The following is a 19,199-nucleotide window of genomic DNA, read 5'->3' as shown; positions in this document are numbered from 1 at the left end:
TCTTGTTTTATGTGGTTCAACATTAATATACATACATAAATATATATTTTCTATCTTATATATATACAACGTAATTTTTTTACCGAGGGGGTCAGGTGAACCCCATGGCAACCACATAGTTTCACCCTTCCTTAATTTAATAACACTTTTTAATTACGTTAATTTGATAACGTTAATTTAATATACTACTACTACTATCCTTAATAACATTAATTTAATAACGTTTTATCAAAACTATAATTTTTTTTATTATTAGTATAATTTCATCTTTAATTTAATATTTAAATAAATAATATTTAGATATATTATATAACTTAAATTCGTCATCTGTTTTATAATATATATACATACCCGCTCGATTTTTTTGTATGAGGCTGACCCGCCTAATTAATAAATCTTCAATATTGCTCTTTTTCCTCAATGACAAAAGAAATTAGATGTCATTTTCATCTTTAAGTCGAAAATAATGAAAAAATAATAGTGAAAAGTCATTTAAAGGTCATATTTGTGCACTGTCAAAGTTTAAGGTAATATTTATTTATTATGCCCTTAGATTTTAAGTTGGATGCGTCCAGTTTTGCGTGTTGAACAAGCGTTTTGCCACGTAGGATTGGAGGTCATATTTGTGTAGTTTTGAATAGTTAAAGGTCATATTTGTGCACTGTCAATATTTAAGGTCAAAGTTATAATTTAATGTCAAGTTTAAGATTATTTTTATGGAAGAGGTTGAAGGGTGTGAAAGTTATAAATATAATGATGTGTGGAATAGTAAAGGAATTACAATACATTATGTGATGTGTGGAATAGTAAAGGAATTACAATACATTATGAAAAAGAATGATGAGAATAACTTTTTATGAGTTATGAACATCCACATAATTATATCATCCCATAAGTATAATACTTATATTTATAAAAGAAAATAATTAGTTTTTTAAATATTTTTAACAAGTGTGATAGAGGGTGTGTTTGATATGATAGAAAATATTTTTCATGGAAAATGTTTTTCTGGAAAATAACTTGGTTTTCTACTTATTTTCTCATGTTTGGTTGGTGAGTAAAAATATTTTTCAAAAAATATTTTATGGTGTTTGGTTGGTGAGTAAAGAATAATTTTTAGAAAAATATTTTCTAATGTTTGATTGGTGAGTGAAAAAATATTTTTTAGAAAATATCACTGACTGTTAACTAGTATATCAATGTCTCTAGCAACTGAACAATTTGTAAGAACTAATTTAAGAATAACAAATAATATCAATATCGAATACTAAGATATTACAATCACTAAATTTAAGCAACTATTAATTAGCAAATATGGGAGACACTTTTCAACATTTTGTCAGGACAATCTCAAGATACTACAATCAATAGAAATATAACAAAACGATAAGCTTATTCAACCTCGTGAAACAAGTTACATCGATGACAAAATGAAATATGCAATTAGCAAAAGTAACATAGGCAAGTCTTCCTCTATGCATATGAAAATAACAATATATTTAACAAACATTGGAAATGGAAAAACTTCGGGTTTCACTATTTTTTATTTCAAGCAGTGATAAATTGAAGCAAAGCACAGTGAAAAATATTTTCGAGTAATGTAAATTTTTGAGAAATGTGAATTTTTCGAGTCATGTGAATATGAGTGTTGTTAGGGTGGGAAAGAGGGGGAGGGGTGGGGGTGGGGGTGGGGGTGGAGTCATAAGTCACATTTGTTATTTTCTGAAAAATGACTTTCCTTGACCCATTAGGGAGTCATTTTCCTTCAAATTGAGAAAAATGAGTTGTTGTGGAAAATATTTTTCCAACATTTTATTACAACCAAACAAGAGAAAATAGAAAAACATTTTTCATCGTACCAAACACACCAGAGTGTTTAATTTTTCAATTGTTAGTACTACAAGTTATGAATCAGCCAAACTAAATAAACTATGGTAACTCAATTATCAACAAATGATTTATTTTGTTTTAAATAAATGCCAACCTAACGTTGATGAGGAGACTATCCCTTCCTATGAATTTCTAAACTTATCTTGGAAGGCTTATTCGCTGCCCAGCAAGCTTTGGCTCAAAAACAAGAAGCAAGGGCGCAATCGTTGTGCGAAAGCCTTTGCTTCATAGCACATCGATCCTTTTTTTTGTTCGTTAGAGCTTTTTTTTATTGCAGCTAGCTCACTTGACTAATAAAATAGAAAGGACCTTTCTCCTTGGTTGAAAATCACGTAAGGCTTTCTTCAATCGGCAAACAAAGCGGGAGTCTGCTACACCAATCCTTTAAGAGATAAGGACTCCAGTACATGAAAACCGTTTTTGAATGATATCAAGGTATTTTTCTATCACAGAGTGATTTATGATATCAGGAATAGTGGTATAATTTACATCTCATCAGGAGAACAAAAGATATGGAAAGAAAAAAAAATCGTAGTGAGTCAATCATGTTTAAAACTTCATACTTCCAATTCTCTAAATTAGATTAACCCTACTTAATGATGGAGCAATTTATTACTATTGATTTGGCGTTCTATTTCATGGAAAGAAAGTTACTTGACAAAAATCACTATGAAATAAAACACCTCAGGCAACCAAGTTAATTTGCTGAAATTTTCAACTTAAGCATTTGGATCAACTCATGTAAACCATAATCTTAAGAAGGGACTTCTTCTATGCAGGTTCGATGGGGTCCAAATTTTTCTGATAACAAAGATTGAATTGGTTCAATTGATATCATTGATGGCATCACTTATAAGATTCTAGCAGACAACTTGTCTTACTTAAAATTATAAATTTCATTTTTTATGGAGTTACTTGTATGTTTATTTTGAATACCTTGATACTGTAAAAATTGAACTAAAATGACAGTAGCGACAATTCAAAGCTAGCTCTTATGCATGTGATTTCCTTGTCCAATCTTTAGAGTGGTTTGACACTATTTGAAATGACTATTTCATATTGAAAAATTCTATCTAGTGGAATTTGATCACAAAATTTATTGACAACAAATGATTAGAATTTATATTTCGGAAAAGGACTAGAAATATTCTTCAAAGATTGAAATTGGTTTAAAAATACCCCCAGTTAATCTATTGAGTCATAAATAGACTCCAAGTATTAAATTTGTCCAAATTACCCTTTCATCCACCTTTTATCGCTCAAAAATATCTTTGCAACTAGCATGATTAAAAAAATAAAAAAAAGGGTCAGAAATATTCTTCAAGTAATAAAATTGGTTTTAAAATACCCCTCCATCCATCTTTATTGCTCAAAAATACCCTTTCAACTAGGGGTGTTCAAAAATCTAACCGATCAATAAATCGAATCGATAAAAATATTATTGGTTTAGTGTTGTTGGGTTAATGATATTTTAATGGTTTTATAAAAAAATTATTGAGTTATTGGTTTGATTTTAGTTTTCCTTATTGGGTTATTGGGTAAACCGATAATCCAATAAGAATATACTAAATTAATATTTTACACACACACACACACCCCTATATATATATATATATATATATATATATATCTTAGTTTCTCTTTTACTTCTACAAATTAACAAACATATTATTTCAATCATACAAACTCTTAATTCTTTCCGACAAACATTTAGTTCAAGTTTGAAGATTTTTACAAATTAAAACATCATATAGGATTTTGGTTGCAACTAAGATTCAATTTCTTTTTATGTTAGTTACTAATTTTTTTATTTTATGAGTATTTTCTTATCGGTTAAACCAAAAATCGAACTGTTAAAGACTAAAAATCGATAAATCGAAAACCGCTAAAAAATAGCTTATTGGTTTAGCATATTTAAAAAACGAAAATCGATAATACATAAAACCGAACCGACTGATGCACACCCCTACTTTCAACTAACGATTTTTTAAAATCATAATTAAAAAATTTATTAAATACTTGGCAGCTTTCTATTGGTTGAAACAAAATTCATTAAAATGTTAAATCCAATCCAAACCCAACTCAAACTACCCGACCCAAACCGTACAAAATTTGCCCCAACTAAAACTATTCGGTAGTATGGGTAATTTTTGCTATCAAATGCAAAAACTTTGTTGACTTGAACTTTGTAGTCTAATGTAATATTGTGAAGAATTCTATCCCTTACTTATAAATGTTAGTTGGTATTCCTTTGTGATGTATATTTCTCCATGTTAGATAACCAAATGAGATGTCTTGGTTATGTTACATCTTAGGCAATACTATCTTTTTCGCTTATTTTTCAATTGAGAGTAGCGCATATTGTGGTTGATTCGACAACTTATTTCATAATTTTCAATTGAGCACTAGACCTGATGCAACCAATAGATAAGCCGACGTGCAAGGAAAATGGACAAAAGAATCTAAACTCATATCAAAAATTAAGGACCCATTTGGCCATAAAGATTTTATTTTTCTTCAAAAGATTATTTAACTTTAATGAAAATTGAAATGTTTGACCATGAGAATTTCAAATCTAATTTAAATTAATTTTAAAAAAGTGAAGACACATATTCACTTATTTACACTTTTTCCAACTTTAATTTCAATTTTATTTATTGTTACAAATAATTTTATTTTTTTTATTTTTATAAAACACTCTATTAATTTCAACCAACAATCAAAATTAAATGTTCAACTAACACATTGCTCATTCCTTTCTACTTTCATAAATAAAAGACCTAAAAATTGAACAAAATTTCAAATTTTTCCTTCCTCAAAATCCTCCCAAATCTTAATCCACCCATTTTCAACTATCACATTTGGTTATATCTCGTAGGTAAATTAGTTAAGTTGGTGATTTTGATAATTTTTAAAACATGAAGATCTAAAATTATATTTAAACAAGTCTTTGCAAAAGTCTAAAAAAAAAAAAAAAAAAAACTAATCAAACTCCAACTCCCAAAAATTTTAATTTTCAATGGTAAAAAGCATACTAAAACAAATACTATCACTTAGGAAATACTGAGTTCAACATTGATAGAGCATAAAGCACCAAGCCAAGCGCAGCAGCAAAATTTACATATCCAGAACATCCTAGTAAACATAGTGTGACCAATATGATTCTAACTAAAGCCAAAGTTTTCAAACACCAGTTGATCCAAAGCCTCCAGAGCCCCTGACCGTCGAGTCTAGATCATCAACCACCTCAACCTCTGGCACGATGATTTTCTCAATGATCAACTGAGCTATTCTGTCACCAATTTTGACTTCAAAATCAACATCAGAATGGTTGAAAAGTATAACACCAACTGGTCCCCTGTAGTCAGCATCAACCACACCTGCCCCAACGTCTATAGAATGCTTCCAGGTCAATCCTGATCTTGGAGCTATAAAAAAAAAAAAACATAATCACAAACTAATTAGCCTCTAATCTTCTAGATAATTTTAAAATTAAATTTCAAATATCCGACCTATAACAAATCAAGAACATCAGTCTTGTTATCTTATTACAACTATCGAACACCAAACCAAATTACTGTGTTAGGAAAATGGGCCGCCCTTCTATAGTTCACCGAAAAAAGGATGCAAATTGAGCGTATATGAACTCTAGATACAGAGTCTATCAGTATAAGACTTTAACTAACATTTTAAAATCTATATTTTTCGTTATATTAATGAGGAAAAATCATAATTTATAGTACTTTCTATAAAGCATTTGAATATCTCACTATTAATTTTAACACATGAAATTAATTTAATTTAATTTGACTTTAAAAATTAATTTAAATGACTCTCAAGAAGTAAAACATAGTAACAATTATTTTTAAATGGAGATAATAATTTACTACTCGAAATTGTGGGATATGCCTAAATCACAGATAAAACAGTACGTGTTGTGTTAATTACCACATTATTGTGTGCCAATTGCCACAACATCTTTAAATATAATATTATCAACAATTATCAACAAATGATTACTATTTTCATTAAAAAAATTCAAAATATGAAAAGTAAACAAACATGAAAAGGTGAAACATGTATTATATGTATATAAAAAAAATAAAGTAGTATTTTTTTTCTAACAAATCCTTTGGCCCCGCCTTACTCCACCCCTGATGTATGAACTGCAACGATAATATCAATAAGTTACACTAATAATAATAACAACAATAATAATAATAATATAATAAGATTGGAATATAGATAAATTTTATTATCATGATATTTTAGTAATATATAATATTTAAATTGTGTTAGGTATTGTTCTAAAAAACTATTTTTGTAATGTGAAATGTTTATTCAGAAATCAAAAGATATACAAAATTAAATAAGTATTCCCTAATTAATAAGAAGATATAAGAACCAACAAAATTAATTATAAACCAACAAATTTTAAATTAGAAAGAAAATAATAAAATTATTATAAGATAAAATAAAGCGAAACAAGATGAGAAAAACCAGTAGAGAAGAATATCGGTACCAATGCGGGCATATGTTCCTTGAGGAACGGCAATACTAAGATCTGTTGGTACTAGAGCTTTTCCCCTGGCAGGCACTTTCGTCTCCGTTGCACTGCACCATAAACAGCAAACAACGACAAGAAATTGATTAAAAAAAAAAACAGAAATCCCCAAAATTGATTTAACCAGACACACAAAATTTAGAGAAGAGATCGAATATTGCGAAATGTGGAAAACCTGGAGAGATCATAGCCAGCAGAAAAAGGGGAGCCTCTGGAAGGCAAAACAGCCTTATCGGAGAGCTTTTTAACGCGGAAGAAGAAAGCAGAGGAAGCGATGCCATTTGCAGCCATTTTTGTGAGATTTTTAAAAAGGGTTTTCAGGATTGTGGGGGAAGTTGGATGTGGAGGTTTATAAAAGGGCTGGGGGTATTGACCATGAAATGTGGAATAGCGCCAAAAGTTCCCGCCATTGTAAAAACACACACTCTATTGAGGTTTGAGGGCAAAATAAACCAAAATGAAACTCAATCCGTTTAAGCTTAAAAATGATTATTGATCCGATTATTTATTCGTTTATATTATTTCAATCTAATTCATTTCAATTTATTAAAAATTGAATTGATATGTGAGCTGGATTGATTTTTGAAATTTTTGTTAAACTATTTTTTTTTTTTTTGATTTAAGTATGTTATGTACAATCATATTTTAATTAAAATAATTTTATTAGGTACTAAAAAATTATAAAATAACAAATAAAGCAATTAAAATATTATAAAAGTTGGATGAATTGAGTTATAAGCTAGTACTCCGTACTTAGCCTGCTTTGACCCAAACACATTTGAATTTGGTCTTGATTTGTTTGTTATCTTGATCCATTTTAACTCGCTCAAATTTAATCTAACCCGCCCAATTGTCATCCATATATATCCTTTTATAAAAGAAAAAAAGTTGTAAATGTTGATATTACATTATTAATGTAGTAAACATAATAGAGTACATTTTCACTATAACTCTATTATTTATGAATGCAGGTCAAAGCTAACGAAGTTGAAATGTACGGTGATGCAACATAGCTTTTAAGGAGCAGAATAAAGTGGCTGACATCCTTGCAAAGAAAGGTTTAGCCTCTTTTGATTTTGATGAAACAAAGGTCCTGGTAGCTTCTCATATGTATGCTCATGAATCAATTTGAGCACACAGTTTACAAACTATTTTTGTAAGGAGAGTTAACTCCAACTATGTTTTTGAAATGGTGAATGCCCCATACTCTTTTGTAATTAACCCAAACCAACATGTTGGTACCTGTACCTTGCTTATTAGTTGTTTAATAGTATAAATTTATCTTTTTTTTTTTTTGGAGGGTTTCTCAAGGTATCTTCACAGCCGGCAGTCGTAGGACTAATCCTCTGTTCCTACTGTCAGCGCACTAAGCAGTAGAAAATTGATCACAAAATAGGGATCGAACCCCCAACCTCTTGCTTAAGGGGTGAGGTGCTGAACTACCCCATCAACCCTTGTGTTATAAATCTATTGATCTGACCCCTCCTTCCCCTCTCTCCAAAAAAAATATAATAGAGTGGTACTACTAATATTATTAGGTTGATAATTTCTTATATATTTCAATTTATGTGATATTATTTGACGAGATATAAATTTTAAGATTTTTTCTAAAAGAATTGTGACTTCAAACAACTTTACATGTCTGTATCGCTATATAATATAAAAATAAGATTTCAAAACTAATTTGTTTTTTTATTATAAAGAAATGACATTCTTTTTGGTTTGCAAAAATTGAGATGGGAGAGAGTAGTACTTAATATAGAGTTTTACTTATCACTACACCATGACAAATGATGGGCTGAAATGAGTTACATATCAACCCAATTTTCAAAGGAAAAATAAGTACTCGTAAAACGTATATGGATATGAAATGATCCACAATTAATAATAGTTGAGATGAAATATATTTCAATCGCCATAAAACACAATTTATGTTTTTAATATTACAAAAAATCTCAATTTCCTAAATATATTACAAAAATCCCAACATATACATAGAATACTATATATATGTCAGCTATGTTATGTATATTAATAGGGAGAGAGAGTAAAATAATTAAAAAAGTGGGAGAAAGTTTAATTAATTCTAAAAAGGTTGGTATTTATGTTATTTATACCTTTTTTTTTTTTTTTATCAAGTAAGAAGCTTCTTTTTTTTTTTTAAAATCTATTCCAAATGGTTAAAGGTTTTGGGCTTATACTTTGCACACATAATAGATCAAACTTATTTATCAATGTTATAACTTATAAGGCTGTTTTCTTCTAATTTGTAGCTTATCATAGAAGATCTATTTTTGTTCATAATGATTGTATCAAATATTAAAGCCTTTGAATCACATGTAACGTGACGTACAATAATAAACATCATGGTTCCGTTTGAACGATTTTTTTGGATCATTTACACTTTCGCGGCTATTTTATATTAATTTCTCATTTTTAATCTTCACCACAAATAATTTTTTCTCGGATGTAAATTTATATTTTTACAGCAAATTATCCATACTCCCTAATTCATATATACCGGGATAAACAAAAATTCAATTGCTAAAAACAAAAATTAATGATTAGCCCTTTTTTTAAAAAAAAAAAATTGTGTAACTAAATGTAAAATTTCCCCCTTTGAACAAAAAGAAAAAGTCAAAAGGAATAGTCTCCACCAAAACAGTGTTAACTTGTAACTCCTAACCAAATCTATTCCAAACACGTGTTTAGCTTCCCTTTTTTATAGAGACTTTATTTATGCATGTGAAGTGGGAAACTATCTTCTCCATGCAAACTTATCGCTATATCATCCATTCTTATACTAAACATTAGGTTATAACACCACAACACAAGAGGTGTGGTGTTACTATCTTTGATTTCCTTAAAAAGGAAATATTCATTCCTACACTTTAGAAATATAATCTTGAATTTCTGAGATACTAAAAATGAGTCAAGAACAGCCAAGGAGGGAAGAAGCTGAGCAAGAGAATGAATCTGCTAAACAAGAAGATGTTCAAGGATCATCAGTTGCTAGGAAGCAATTTGTTGCTGACTCTATTGGTGGACAGGTTTTAAACTATATTTTCACATTTTTTTGGTTATAATATCTGAAAAAGTTATGCTATGTTTCATTTTTGTGTTTACAATGTTGAACGATTCGATACATACATGCCATTTAATTCCTTTGTAAATGCATACAGAGTAAAGCGTAACTCATTTGAATAGAGTAGGAAGATGATGCTACAGGATCGATCTCCTTTTGTTGTTTTAGACTGATATGTAAAATAGACATCAAACTATTAAATGTAATTTTTTTTAAAAAAAAATTGACTTGAACAACTGAATCAACCTCATGAACCACGATTTGCAATATTTCTTCCTTAGGTGTCACATCATTTATCATCGTAAATGTACATCTGGAAACAAAATGTTACAAATATATCACAATCTAAGGATGCGAAAATAATTGAAACAGAAAATAAAGTTTTCTGATGTACGTGGTCAATTCTCAATAGCCAACCCCAATTTGTTTGGAATTGAGATATAATTGTTGTTGTTATGTGGTTTTTAGAAATTGAAAAGAGGAGAGTATTCAAATGTCAATAATCTTAGGCATCTAATTGACAAATTTCCAAGAAGGATCCATGCACGATAAGAAAATGGACTTCATGGATTTAGGGTCAACTCAAGCCTGCTAGATCATGAGGTGAGGATTGCTCAACACGAGACTTTCCCATCCTCAAATGACTGATGTGGGAACTCAAGAATTCATTTATATTTTGAAGATTTATTTGCATAACAAAAAGAATAATCTATAGATAACAATTTTATAAAGGAAACATTAAGGTGATGTCATTGTATTATGGGCAGTTACTTGTGTAGTTATAAGCTAGACTCAATCAGCATTTTTCTTACTTGTGCATAATATGACCTATACTTCAAGGCACTCGATAAAGACAGAAAGCAGCTAAGCCCAGAATCAGTCTCGGGAAGAGCAAACATTACCATTGGTGAAGCCCTTGAAGCCACTGTTGTCACAGCCGGACACAGGCCGGTGGATTACAGCGACGCAGCAGCGATACAGGCAGCAGAAGTGAGAGCCACTGGACGTACCAACATCATCCCCGGTGGAGTTGCTGCTGCTGCTCAGTCAGCTGCTACTCGCAATGCTAGACTTACCAAAGAGGAAGAAAAAACTAAACTGGCTGAAATCCTCGCGGTAAGAACCTTAAATTGTCGGTGTACGTAAGTTAAATTACATCATACGTATAACTAAGACATTGCATTGCGTTTGGCAGGAAGCAAGTTCAAAGTTACCTTCAGATAAGCCAGTGACACGCAAAGATGCAGAGGGAGTGATAGGTGCAGAACTGAGGAATGATCCAAACTTGTGCACCCGTCCTGGTGGTGTTGCTGCTTCTATTGCTGCTGCTGCTAGGCTCAACCAAACTAACAGCACTAGCAACACCACTAATGGCACAAAGAATAATGATAAAAACAGCACCAGTCCCATGAAACAAAAACTAAACTAGGATGAGAGTAAACTACTGCTATATCTAGTCCTTCAAACCTGTCCTGTCTCTCCGTTCCATTTTTGAATCTTTCTGTACTTGTTTTCTTTTCCTTTTTCTGAAAATACATTTTTTTCCTTGCCCCTAGTAGCCTTTGCACGAGAGATTGTTACAAGCCCTTACTATCGAGGCTTAGCTTGTAGAAGTAGTTATCTGTAGTGAATAATACTCAGAACCTGTTTCTTTTCCTTTCGCAGCTTTGTGTAAAGGTTCACGAGTATTTCAAGAATATGTATTTGGTCATTACTGCTCTTTTGCCACTAAGATCACAAAATGTATGCTTTACACTGTACAGGAGTAATCTCTTGAATTTGCTTCAATCTAGTTCCAAGCATTTGCTGGGTATCTTCAGAATGTTTTGCAAAATGGTGCAACTGCTCAGTAGTCTCTCATTTCCTATTTGCATATCTCCGGTTGCTTAAGAGCCCAATTATATGTGCAAACGAGAGAAAGAATAATACAAATAGTATAGCTGGCTTGACAACAAGCGGTGGAGTGAAATATCAGAAAAGAAAAGTATAAATACATGTCTGTTTGTTGATGAAGCTTTTCTCCATACGGTATGCCGTTGGCAAATCATCAAGGCCGACTTCTTTAGTGGCAGAACGAAAGGCTAAATAGCGACAGTGATTCAACAACAACATACCTAGTAAAATCCCACAAGTGAGGTCTGGGAGGTAGAGAGTCTGTTTCCGAAAAACCCTCGACTCAAGTGTAGCAAGTCCAGGTACAAGGAATAGTAAACAGTGAAGAAAATCTGATAACTAATCAGCCACAAAATAGTGCGATGATCGAAACACAATAAACAACAACGTGATAGATATCTACTGCTGCTTCCTAAGCTACCATACTATGGTGCATGATACCAATCCTACCCGACTAACCTTCTGCTCTAATACGCGTCCTCCGCATCCCCTATCTAAGGTCTGTTAACAATTTGCAAATTTAAGTAGGTGGATTTCAAGAAAGCTAAATTAGTTAAATACCCGCAAAAAATAGTTTGAGAGAAAATTGAAACCTAGAGAAGAAAGAGAGGTTAAAAACTATTTTGACTGTAGAAAAAAGAGCTTAAAAGCTAATACTCATGTAAATTACAAAGGAGACAAGCTAATCAAGCCACTCAGCACAGGAGAGGTATATATCTGTAGGCAAACAAATAGTTTTCTTTACATTATTCAAATGGTAAGAATATTTGTTTTCTTTAACAATAGTTCACCAATTTAGGAGCTTACAGTTAGTTGTTTTAGCTCAAGTTACAACACATAACTTCCTTGAATACCTTATTTCTTGGTCCAAAGAGGCATAAAGTTACTCGAAAGTCATATTTTCGACCTCTTCTCGAATGGAATCAAACAGCACGGTGGAAAGATAACGCTCCCCAGAACTAGCAAAGATTATCTGCATAGAGAATTAAAACAGAGAATTTTAGTCCAGTGTTCAACTGTTCATTTGCTATAACCATAGAGCTATCCGACTGTTAGTTTGGCTTAATCCTTATTAAGGAGCCATTGAAGCTGCAAAATACCAACTATCAGCTCATAATTCTGCAAAGTAGTTACAGAAACATCTAGATCACACAAGATACATTTCAACCGTAAAGCTGATATCATTTGCATGTGAAAAGCGAGCAAATGTGAGAAAAGCGAGCAAATGAATGAATATGTCAACACGATCCCAAGTTCTTGTCGAATATCAAGCTAAAAAAGTCTCTTTGAAAGCATGAACTCAGACTATTTTTAATGTTCGTTAACTCTAGCATACTCATTGTATGACGAGTCCATTCTCATGGTTTGATCCTTCCCAGTAAAACACGTTAGCATCATACATTAGTATCTCTCTAGCTACAGTCTATATCAAGTAGTTAGCAGAGATCAGTATTAGTATATCAGGTATTTCCTTGCGTAAAGGACTACGTTTGCATCGACTCTCTGACTAGGTAATCACTGAGGGGGTAACGAAAGGTATACTTTCTTCTCTATGTCACCTTCTCACCAGTGAGCATAGATTAAAAACCAAACGGTACACTGAAGACAACTCACCACTAGATAATTTGCTCTTGCTCCGTTTTAGAGAAGATACAGCGATTTCAGATTCCCTGAGCTTAGGGGTCATGTACGGGGTAACTGGTGACAACTCATTTTGGGTTACCTGTCAATCAACTCTAAACTTTGTTCTTCTGTGTTCTTTTTTCTCGCAGGCCTTAGTATCAATTAGCGTTTAGAGAACACATCACACTATGAGTTTGGTTAATGATTAGGGTGAGCTCCAAGGGACCTCTATATGCAAAGTTCCCATGCTTCTATTGGTACATGTCATATGCATGAACTTGAAGTATCAAGTTAGTCCCTCGAAGCATGGGAGTGCATTTTTGACAACGCTAATATGAAGAGGCTAGGGACATTGGAGTACTATATGACTGATACAGATGTTGGTATACCAGTTGGCCGCTGTTCTGAGAACTAGGACGTGGATTCTACAACTCCATCATATATGCGAAGAACCTGAATAATTCTTGAGCAAAGAGATATGTATAACAGTAAAAATTAGTGCTGTTATTTACCCGTTCTTATCTAGTGGAAAGATGTCTGCAGTGATGTGTCTAAGCATACATTTCTTTATCATCTTTTTGGTGTTAAGAATATTCAGCTGTTAATGTCCAATCAGAGTTGCAGAATACACTATAAACAAATATCCAGCATTGTAGTTCACCCAAAACATATTTTTCTCTAACGCCCCATGTTTCGGGCTAGAATGAAAACCGCCATTTCTATGCGTAGATGATCCAAAAGCCATAAATCCTATACAAATTTTCCATGTTAATCAAGTATGTAGTGTGGTAACCAATTTGAGCATGAATTGAGATCATAAAGGTCCCCAAACTCAAGGTCAAGTTGAAAGCTTTCCTATCGTTCGAGTTTTAGTGAGCGTCGAAACTTGAGTTAACTTCAATCGAAACTGGTCTTTAGGCCTTCCCCAAATTTATTTGAATTGATATATGTATATATGTACATGTTTAATGTTGATGATTGAATTGAGAGCATGATTCATGTGAAAATCCTTCTCTTGTTATGATTTTTCCTTACTTATCATATGACATAGATTGTTTTGAAATGTATCTTGAAAAGCATGTTACGAAGTGTCTTAATTTATGAATGATTTGGTTATGAATCTTGAATTCCAAAGAGAGGGTTGTTTGTATTGAAAAAATGTTAAAAATACATATAATGAAAAAGTGCATGGATTTTGCCAAAAACATATGACCACCTTATGTTTGAAGAGTTCTTGCATAGCTTTGACTTATGCTTTCGGAGCATGAAATCTCTTATACTGCTTGCATGTTTGGGTGCTCTGAACTATGTTTTAAATGAAAGATCATGCTTAATGCATATGGCTCAGAAATAGGACTTGCAAGTCTTGGTGTGACGACACCAATTCAGATTATGTCATGGTAATTCAGAACAGAATAGAATGCATGTTTAAAGTCAGAATTTTCAGATATTGAAAACTAGAATAATGCATGATTCAGAACAGGATAAAATTGGGCATAAAAAGAGCTTAGGTGGTTCCTCGAATAAGGCATGAGTTCAGACAACTCATTGCCCAAAACCGTGATTTGCCGATCCGGGTATATTATATTACGCTGGCCTAGTGCCGTGTGGCGTATCAGAATCAGAAACTCCAACCCTTGCGGCACACTCGGGTTGGGGGCTTCCCCGCCGAGTCAATGGCGGATTCCATACCGCCCGTGGGATATCAGAATTGTAGGGGAGTGCCACCTAACTCAGAATTTATACAAAGATCAGCTATTGCATTGACAAGAATGATTTGTGATTTACAGAAAGTGCCCATGTGTTTTAAAACTATTTCATGAATGATATTTGACAAATTGCTCTCCAACTATTTTATTTATATAAAAGCTTTATTTTGAAATACTTTGTGTACCAGTACATCTGTATTGACCCCCCTTCCTCCCTCCAAGTTCTGAGGCTCAGTCTAGGAGTCCAGAAAAGCAGTAGATTGTTATCAGACAGAGTTGCAGTGTTCAGTTGGTGAGCCTTCTTTATTCCAGAAGGCCTGTCTTTTCAGATTATATCACTTATTTTAGTTTTGGTCTACTGGGGGCCTTATCCCAGATTTCAGACAGTTGTCAGATTTTCATGTAGTAGAGATTTCGCAGACTGAGTCAGATGTTATTTAGATATAGTTGATCTACAGCTTCCATACTTATGTTGAATTCAGAATTGACCATGTTTCCGCATCTTCTTTTATTATATGAATGTTGTGCATGATTACAAGATAGAGAAGGGCGTCCCGGGCCTTCATGGTTCGGGATGTCCGTCACGGCCAAGCCCTAGTTCGGGTCGTGACATTTTCCTTGTGTCATATATCACACTTCAATTCAACACGTAAGAAGTTACTCCCGTTTTTTCACCAACAGTTGGAGAGCAATTACTAGAAATGACAGCATCAACCTTCATACCAAGTACTACATCGCATATGAAATGAACCAGAGAGAGTACAAAGTACAAAATTGGTATATAACATTCTAAGAATGAACGACTATAGGAAAAAAGGGGGAGAAAACTGGGAAGAAAAACAGAAACAAGTACGACACATGCATCCCAAAAGTTTTAAGGAGATCGACATGGAATGAGTGTTATCAGCTTACTGAACAGATCTTACTTACCACAATAAGTTTCCCAGCATTTTCTGGCCTTTTTGCTACTTTTACTGCAGCAGCAGCTGCAGCACCTGATGATATTCCTACCTGAAAATATTCCAATAGAAAAAAGGAAGTATGTCGTGGTGATATCAGAATGCACATCACAGATGAAGCGGCAGACACAGAAAATATGTGGATTCTGAAGTCAATCTTTACAGACTAGTGAAACTTACCAACAGGCCTTCTTTCAATGCAAGAAGCTTTGCCATTTCAATAGCTTCATCACTAGATACCTGAGCATAAATAAGAACAGAAGTTGATACATACTGGGAAATACATCAAGTAACCTCAATGGATCGGAAACAAAAAAAAATCAACAGCACAAGAAACATAAGAGGGGGCACAACAGAGAATTTACTTTTGATCTTCTGTTAATGAACTAAATCAAATGGACATGTTACAAAAATAGAGTAAGCTATTTATATGGTATACAGTCTTACTTCTAGAACTTCATCCAGGATGCTGAGATCGAGAACTGGTGGGATAAATCCAGGACCAATTCCCTGGATTTTATGCGGCCCTTTAGCAGTAAGATTTAATTACTATATCAGTCTATGATAAAATAATTCACAGAAAAGTAGTGATGAAATACAGTGTGAGAGATGAGCCGGAAAAACTCCCTATATAGAACTAATTAACGACATGTTAGTTTCTATATGGAGCTGGATATTCCGAGGACACAGAAAGATGGGACCTTTTGCAGTAGAAAAGTTAAGATGTAAAGCACATTTTGTCTGCAAGGGAATGTAGTACTTTGTCTTTAACAAAATAGCTTTATTTAGCAGCATAATAGTACATTTAATGCTTAATTTCTCAAACGAAGATAATAGCACAGCTCCAATCTATTTGATGAGATAGCTCAAATGGGAGAAAATACTTGACTGACCTAGTTGTCCTCCATTTAGAAATGCATTTTCAGCTGGTTCTATACCATATACCTGATTTGCCCGCAAGAAAACGAAAACAAGAAATCAAGACAAAAAGAAAGGAGAACAATACCACTTTCTTTTTACATCTTGCCGCTCGCAAATAACCTAACCTTTATTTCTGGATTCTTCTCCTTGAGAAACCGTCCAATTCCTGTCACTGTGCCTCCAGTCCCAATCCCAGCTATAAAAATATCAACTTTACCTCCAGTACAGTTCCATATTTCAGGTCCAGTTGCTTCATAATGGATCTACACATGGATAATTGATAAGTGTGATGTTTTTATAACAAAGGAACAAGTTATTTGTAAAGACACCTTTGGGTTGGCAGGGTTCACAGCCTGACGAAGAAAATGACAGTTCGGTGTCCTATCTATTATCTCTTGGGCCTTCTGAAGCACGCCATCCATACCTTTGGCTGGATCTGTGATGTATAACTCAGACCCTAAAGCTTTAAGAACAGTCCTCCTCTCAAGACTATATGATGCTGACATCACTATCACGAGTTTATAGCCACGAGCTGCTGCAATAAATGCAAGACCAATGCCGGTATTTCCACTGGATATCTCAATGAGGACCGTCTTCAGCCACCATTATTTAAGCATTTGAAAATCAAGAAAATAATTTCGATCAGCCTTTGAGACGAATTATCATGGACCACAGGGAACTACATGTAAAATTTCCACTTCTATGAGGAGAAATGAGCATATATTGGGAATCATTTTAACCCCATTTTTAAGCATGCATAAAAATTTGTGACAAAGTACTTGGAATCGATACATATTATCTCTTCAATGTGTTCCTTTCTCCTCCTGATATTTATTCTTGCACAAACTTCACCAACCTTTCCAGGCGTAATCAGGCCCCTCTCTTCTGCATCTTTGATCATACTCCATGCAACCCTACATATTAAGAATTGGAAGTTAGAAAGTTCTGTAAATTCAAGATTTTGCAAATTAAGCGAAGAGTGATGCACACACTAGAAACAGGAAGAAAGAAAACTTCTCAAGAAGAAACTGGATGAGGGGAGTGAAAGATAAACACCTATCTTTGATACTTGAGCACGGTTGCACTGTCTCCAATTTGGCTGCAATTTGGGCACCACAACCTTCGCCGATTCTGTTGAGATATACCATAGGGGTGTTCCCAATAAGCTACATTGTGAAGGCAACTAAATGAGATGATTTGGTGCTGAAAAAGGAAAATGTAACGGGTACGAAGAAAGATCTCAGAAAGGAAACTACTTCCGTGACATCTTTCGCGATCTCACTCTTCTCTTCCATGTCGTTTAGCTGATTTACTGCAACAAGAAAAAAGAGCTAGCTAAGGAAAGATCTACACATAGTTAATAATTTGAAGAATATAACCTATTAACGAAAGTGAAGCCACAACAAAAGCATCAACTTAACAAATTACACTAAAGTAGACACAGATGGTGAGTAACTTGGAAATTACACGAGGAACAACAAATATTTACCCAAAACCATACGCCAATGGCAGAGCCAGGAGGACGCAACGCAAGATGGTTATTTTTATGTATATGTAGTACTCGCAATTACTTCTTTGTATGTCTAATATTTTACAGGCCTCACAATCATTAATAGATCCTACACCTTATACGTGGCTTCTCAATCCCTTCGGGACTTTGGTTCGCATACCCAACAAAAAGGAAACTAACACAAAATGTACATCCAATGCAACTAGGCTAGCAGATATTTCCACAACAATCAGCATAGAATAAAGATATGTAACTAATAACACTAGGAGCTGATAAACTGACACAAAATGGGGAAACCCAAAGTAATTTTAGAACTAATTCAAGAACCCAATTTGGTTCTTTGTGGTTGGTTATTAGGAGAGAGAAATAAACAGGCCGTACCTTGTGGATGCTTGCCAGCTTCTGAGAAGAACCAAAAAAAAATAAAAAAATGGGTGATATTAATAATATCTGCAACTACATGTACACAACGTAGCTACGTACTAGTATGTGATTTGCATGCTCACTACTTTCAAAATTCATGGACAAAAGTTAGCTTATTGCAAAAATATAGTACTTCCTCTCTTTTATTTTTCTTGGCTCCTAAATCAAAAATAAATATTTTATTTTACTTTATCTATTTAAGTAAATTAAGAGAGTTTTTTGTTTTTTAATACTATTTTTATTGTCAAATAACTACATAAATTAGTAGTGGACAAATTTTTGTCTCCAAAACATCATTAATAAGATTAATTAAGTAAAATATATATTGAATTAAAATTTTATTTTAAAAAATGTCAAATTAATAGGGCCAAATAATATGAAATGGGAGTAGTATAAGTCAGATAAATACTTTTTAAAACATATCTATTTCAAAACTCATAAATAAGAAACTAGAATAAAAAAAATTATAGGTCATTTTTATTAAATAATTCAAAGATACATTTTTGAAAAAAAAAAACTTTTTAATCAAAATTGTCAAGAATAGTCTTAAAAAATGCTTATTCTATTTTAAAATTTCATAAAAAATGAATAAATAAAAGCTTTCAGTGGTAACTTTATTTGT

At 32.9% G+C, this 19,199-nt stretch overlaps 3 protein-coding genes across 5 annotated transcripts; 1 reads left to right on the top strand and 2 right to left on the bottom strand.

The window, feature by feature from the left end:
• Nucleotides 1-4,876: 4,876 nt before the first annotated feature.
• On the bottom strand, nucleotides 4,877-7,055 carry LOC107879787 (deoxyuridine 5'-triphosphate nucleotidohydrolase). The gene is made up of 3 exons (XM_016726736.2): nucleotides 6,630-7,055; nucleotides 6,413-6,504; nucleotides 4,877-5,318 (listed from the first exon to the last, which is right to left on the bottom strand). The coding sequence occupies exons 1-3, from the start codon at nucleotides 6,743-6,745 to the stop codon at nucleotides 5,074-5,076; spliced, it is 453 nt and encodes a 150-aa protein (XP_016582222.1). The 5' UTR covers nucleotides 6,746-7,055; the 3' UTR covers nucleotides 4,877-5,073.
• A 2,169-nt stretch (nucleotides 7,056-9,224) lies between these two features.
• Nucleotides 9,225-11,299, top strand: LOC107839485 (late embryogenesis abundant protein 47). Its single transcript, XM_016682991.2, has 3 exons — nucleotides 9,225-9,504; nucleotides 10,380-10,655; nucleotides 10,735-11,299. The coding sequence occupies exons 1-3, from the start codon at nucleotides 9,382-9,384 to the stop codon at nucleotides 10,966-10,968; spliced, it is 633 nt and encodes a 210-aa protein (XP_016538477.1). The 5' UTR covers nucleotides 9,225-9,381; the 3' UTR covers nucleotides 10,969-11,299.
• An 816-nt stretch (nucleotides 11,300-12,115) lies between these two features.
• Nucleotides 12,116-18,609, bottom strand: LOC107839484 (cysteine synthase). Of its 3 annotated transcripts, none has more exons than XM_016682990.2 (11): nucleotides 18,536-18,609; nucleotides 17,901-17,956; nucleotides 17,701-17,810; nucleotides 17,501-17,558; nucleotides 16,974-17,237; nucleotides 16,770-16,907; nucleotides 16,617-16,668; nucleotides 16,171-16,250; nucleotides 15,904-15,963; nucleotides 15,695-15,775; nucleotides 12,116-12,405 (listed from the first exon to the last, which is right to left on the bottom strand). In XM_016682990.2, exons 2-11 carry the CDS (start codon nucleotides 17,937-17,939, stop codon nucleotides 12,316-12,318), a joined length of 972 nt encoding a protein of 323 aa, XP_016538476.1. In that variant the 5' UTR covers nucleotides 17,940-17,956; nucleotides 18,536-18,609; the 3' UTR covers nucleotides 12,116-12,315. The 3 variants fall into 3 exon arrangements, 2 of the variants coding, with proteins under 2 accessions (XP_016538476.1, XP_016538475.1); XM_016682989.2 differs by lacking the exon at nucleotides 18,536-18,609 and adding an exon at nucleotides 18,134-18,489 and having other exon boundaries at nucleotides 12,151-12,405; XR_007043591.1 differs by lacking the exons at nucleotides 12,116-12,405; nucleotides 16,171-16,250; nucleotides 18,536-18,609 and adding an exon at nucleotides 18,134-18,447.
• Between the last annotated feature and the right edge of the window lie 590 nt (nucleotides 18,610-19,199).

This window comes from Capsicum annuum, chromosome 8 (assembly GCF_002878395.1).
Source record: "Capsicum annuum cultivar UCD-10X-F1 chromosome 8, UCD10Xv1.1, whole genome shotgun sequence".
In the NCBI taxonomy this organism is placed as follows: Eukaryota; Viridiplantae; Streptophyta; class Magnoliopsida; order Solanales; family Solanaceae; genus Capsicum; species Capsicum annuum.
This window is presented reverse-complemented; position numbering and strand designations above follow the sequence as displayed.

Bases quoted from the DNA above. Each gene is read 5' to 3' on its own strand.
- LOC107879787 (XM_016726736.2), bottom strand. From the start codon at position 6,745: ATGGCTGCAAATGGCATCGCTTCCTCTGCTTTCTTCTTCCGCGTTAAA. The intron at 6,505-6,629 runs GTTTTCCACATT...TTTATGGTGCAG, and splicing joins GCTGGCTATGATCTCTCCAG to TGCAACGGAGACGAAAGTGC. The intron at 5,319-6,412 runs GTACCGATATTC...TTTTTTTTATAG, and splicing joins AGGAACATATGCCCGCATTG to CTCCAAGATCAGGATTGACC.
- LOC107839484 (XM_016682989.2), bottom strand. The intron at 16,908-16,973 runs GTGTCTTTACAA...ATCCATGTGTAG, and splicing joins TGAACCCTGCCAACCCAAAG to ATCCATTATGAAGCAACTGG. The intron at 15,776-15,903 runs GTAAGTTTCACT...GAATATTTTCAG, and splicing joins CATTGAAAGAAGGCCTGTTG to GTAGGAATATCATCAGGTGC.
- LOC107839485 (XM_016682991.2), top strand. From the start codon at position 9,382: ATGAGTCAAGAACAGCCAAGGAGGGAAGAAGCTGAGCAAGAGAATGAA. The intron at 9,505-10,379 runs GTTTTAAACTAT...CTATACTTCAAG, and splicing joins CTGACTCTATTGGTGGACAG to GCACTCGATAAAGACAGAAA. The intron at 10,656-10,734 runs GTAAGAACCTTA...TGCGTTTGGCAG, and splicing joins AACTGGCTGAAATCCTCGCG to GAAGCAAGTTCAAAGTTACC.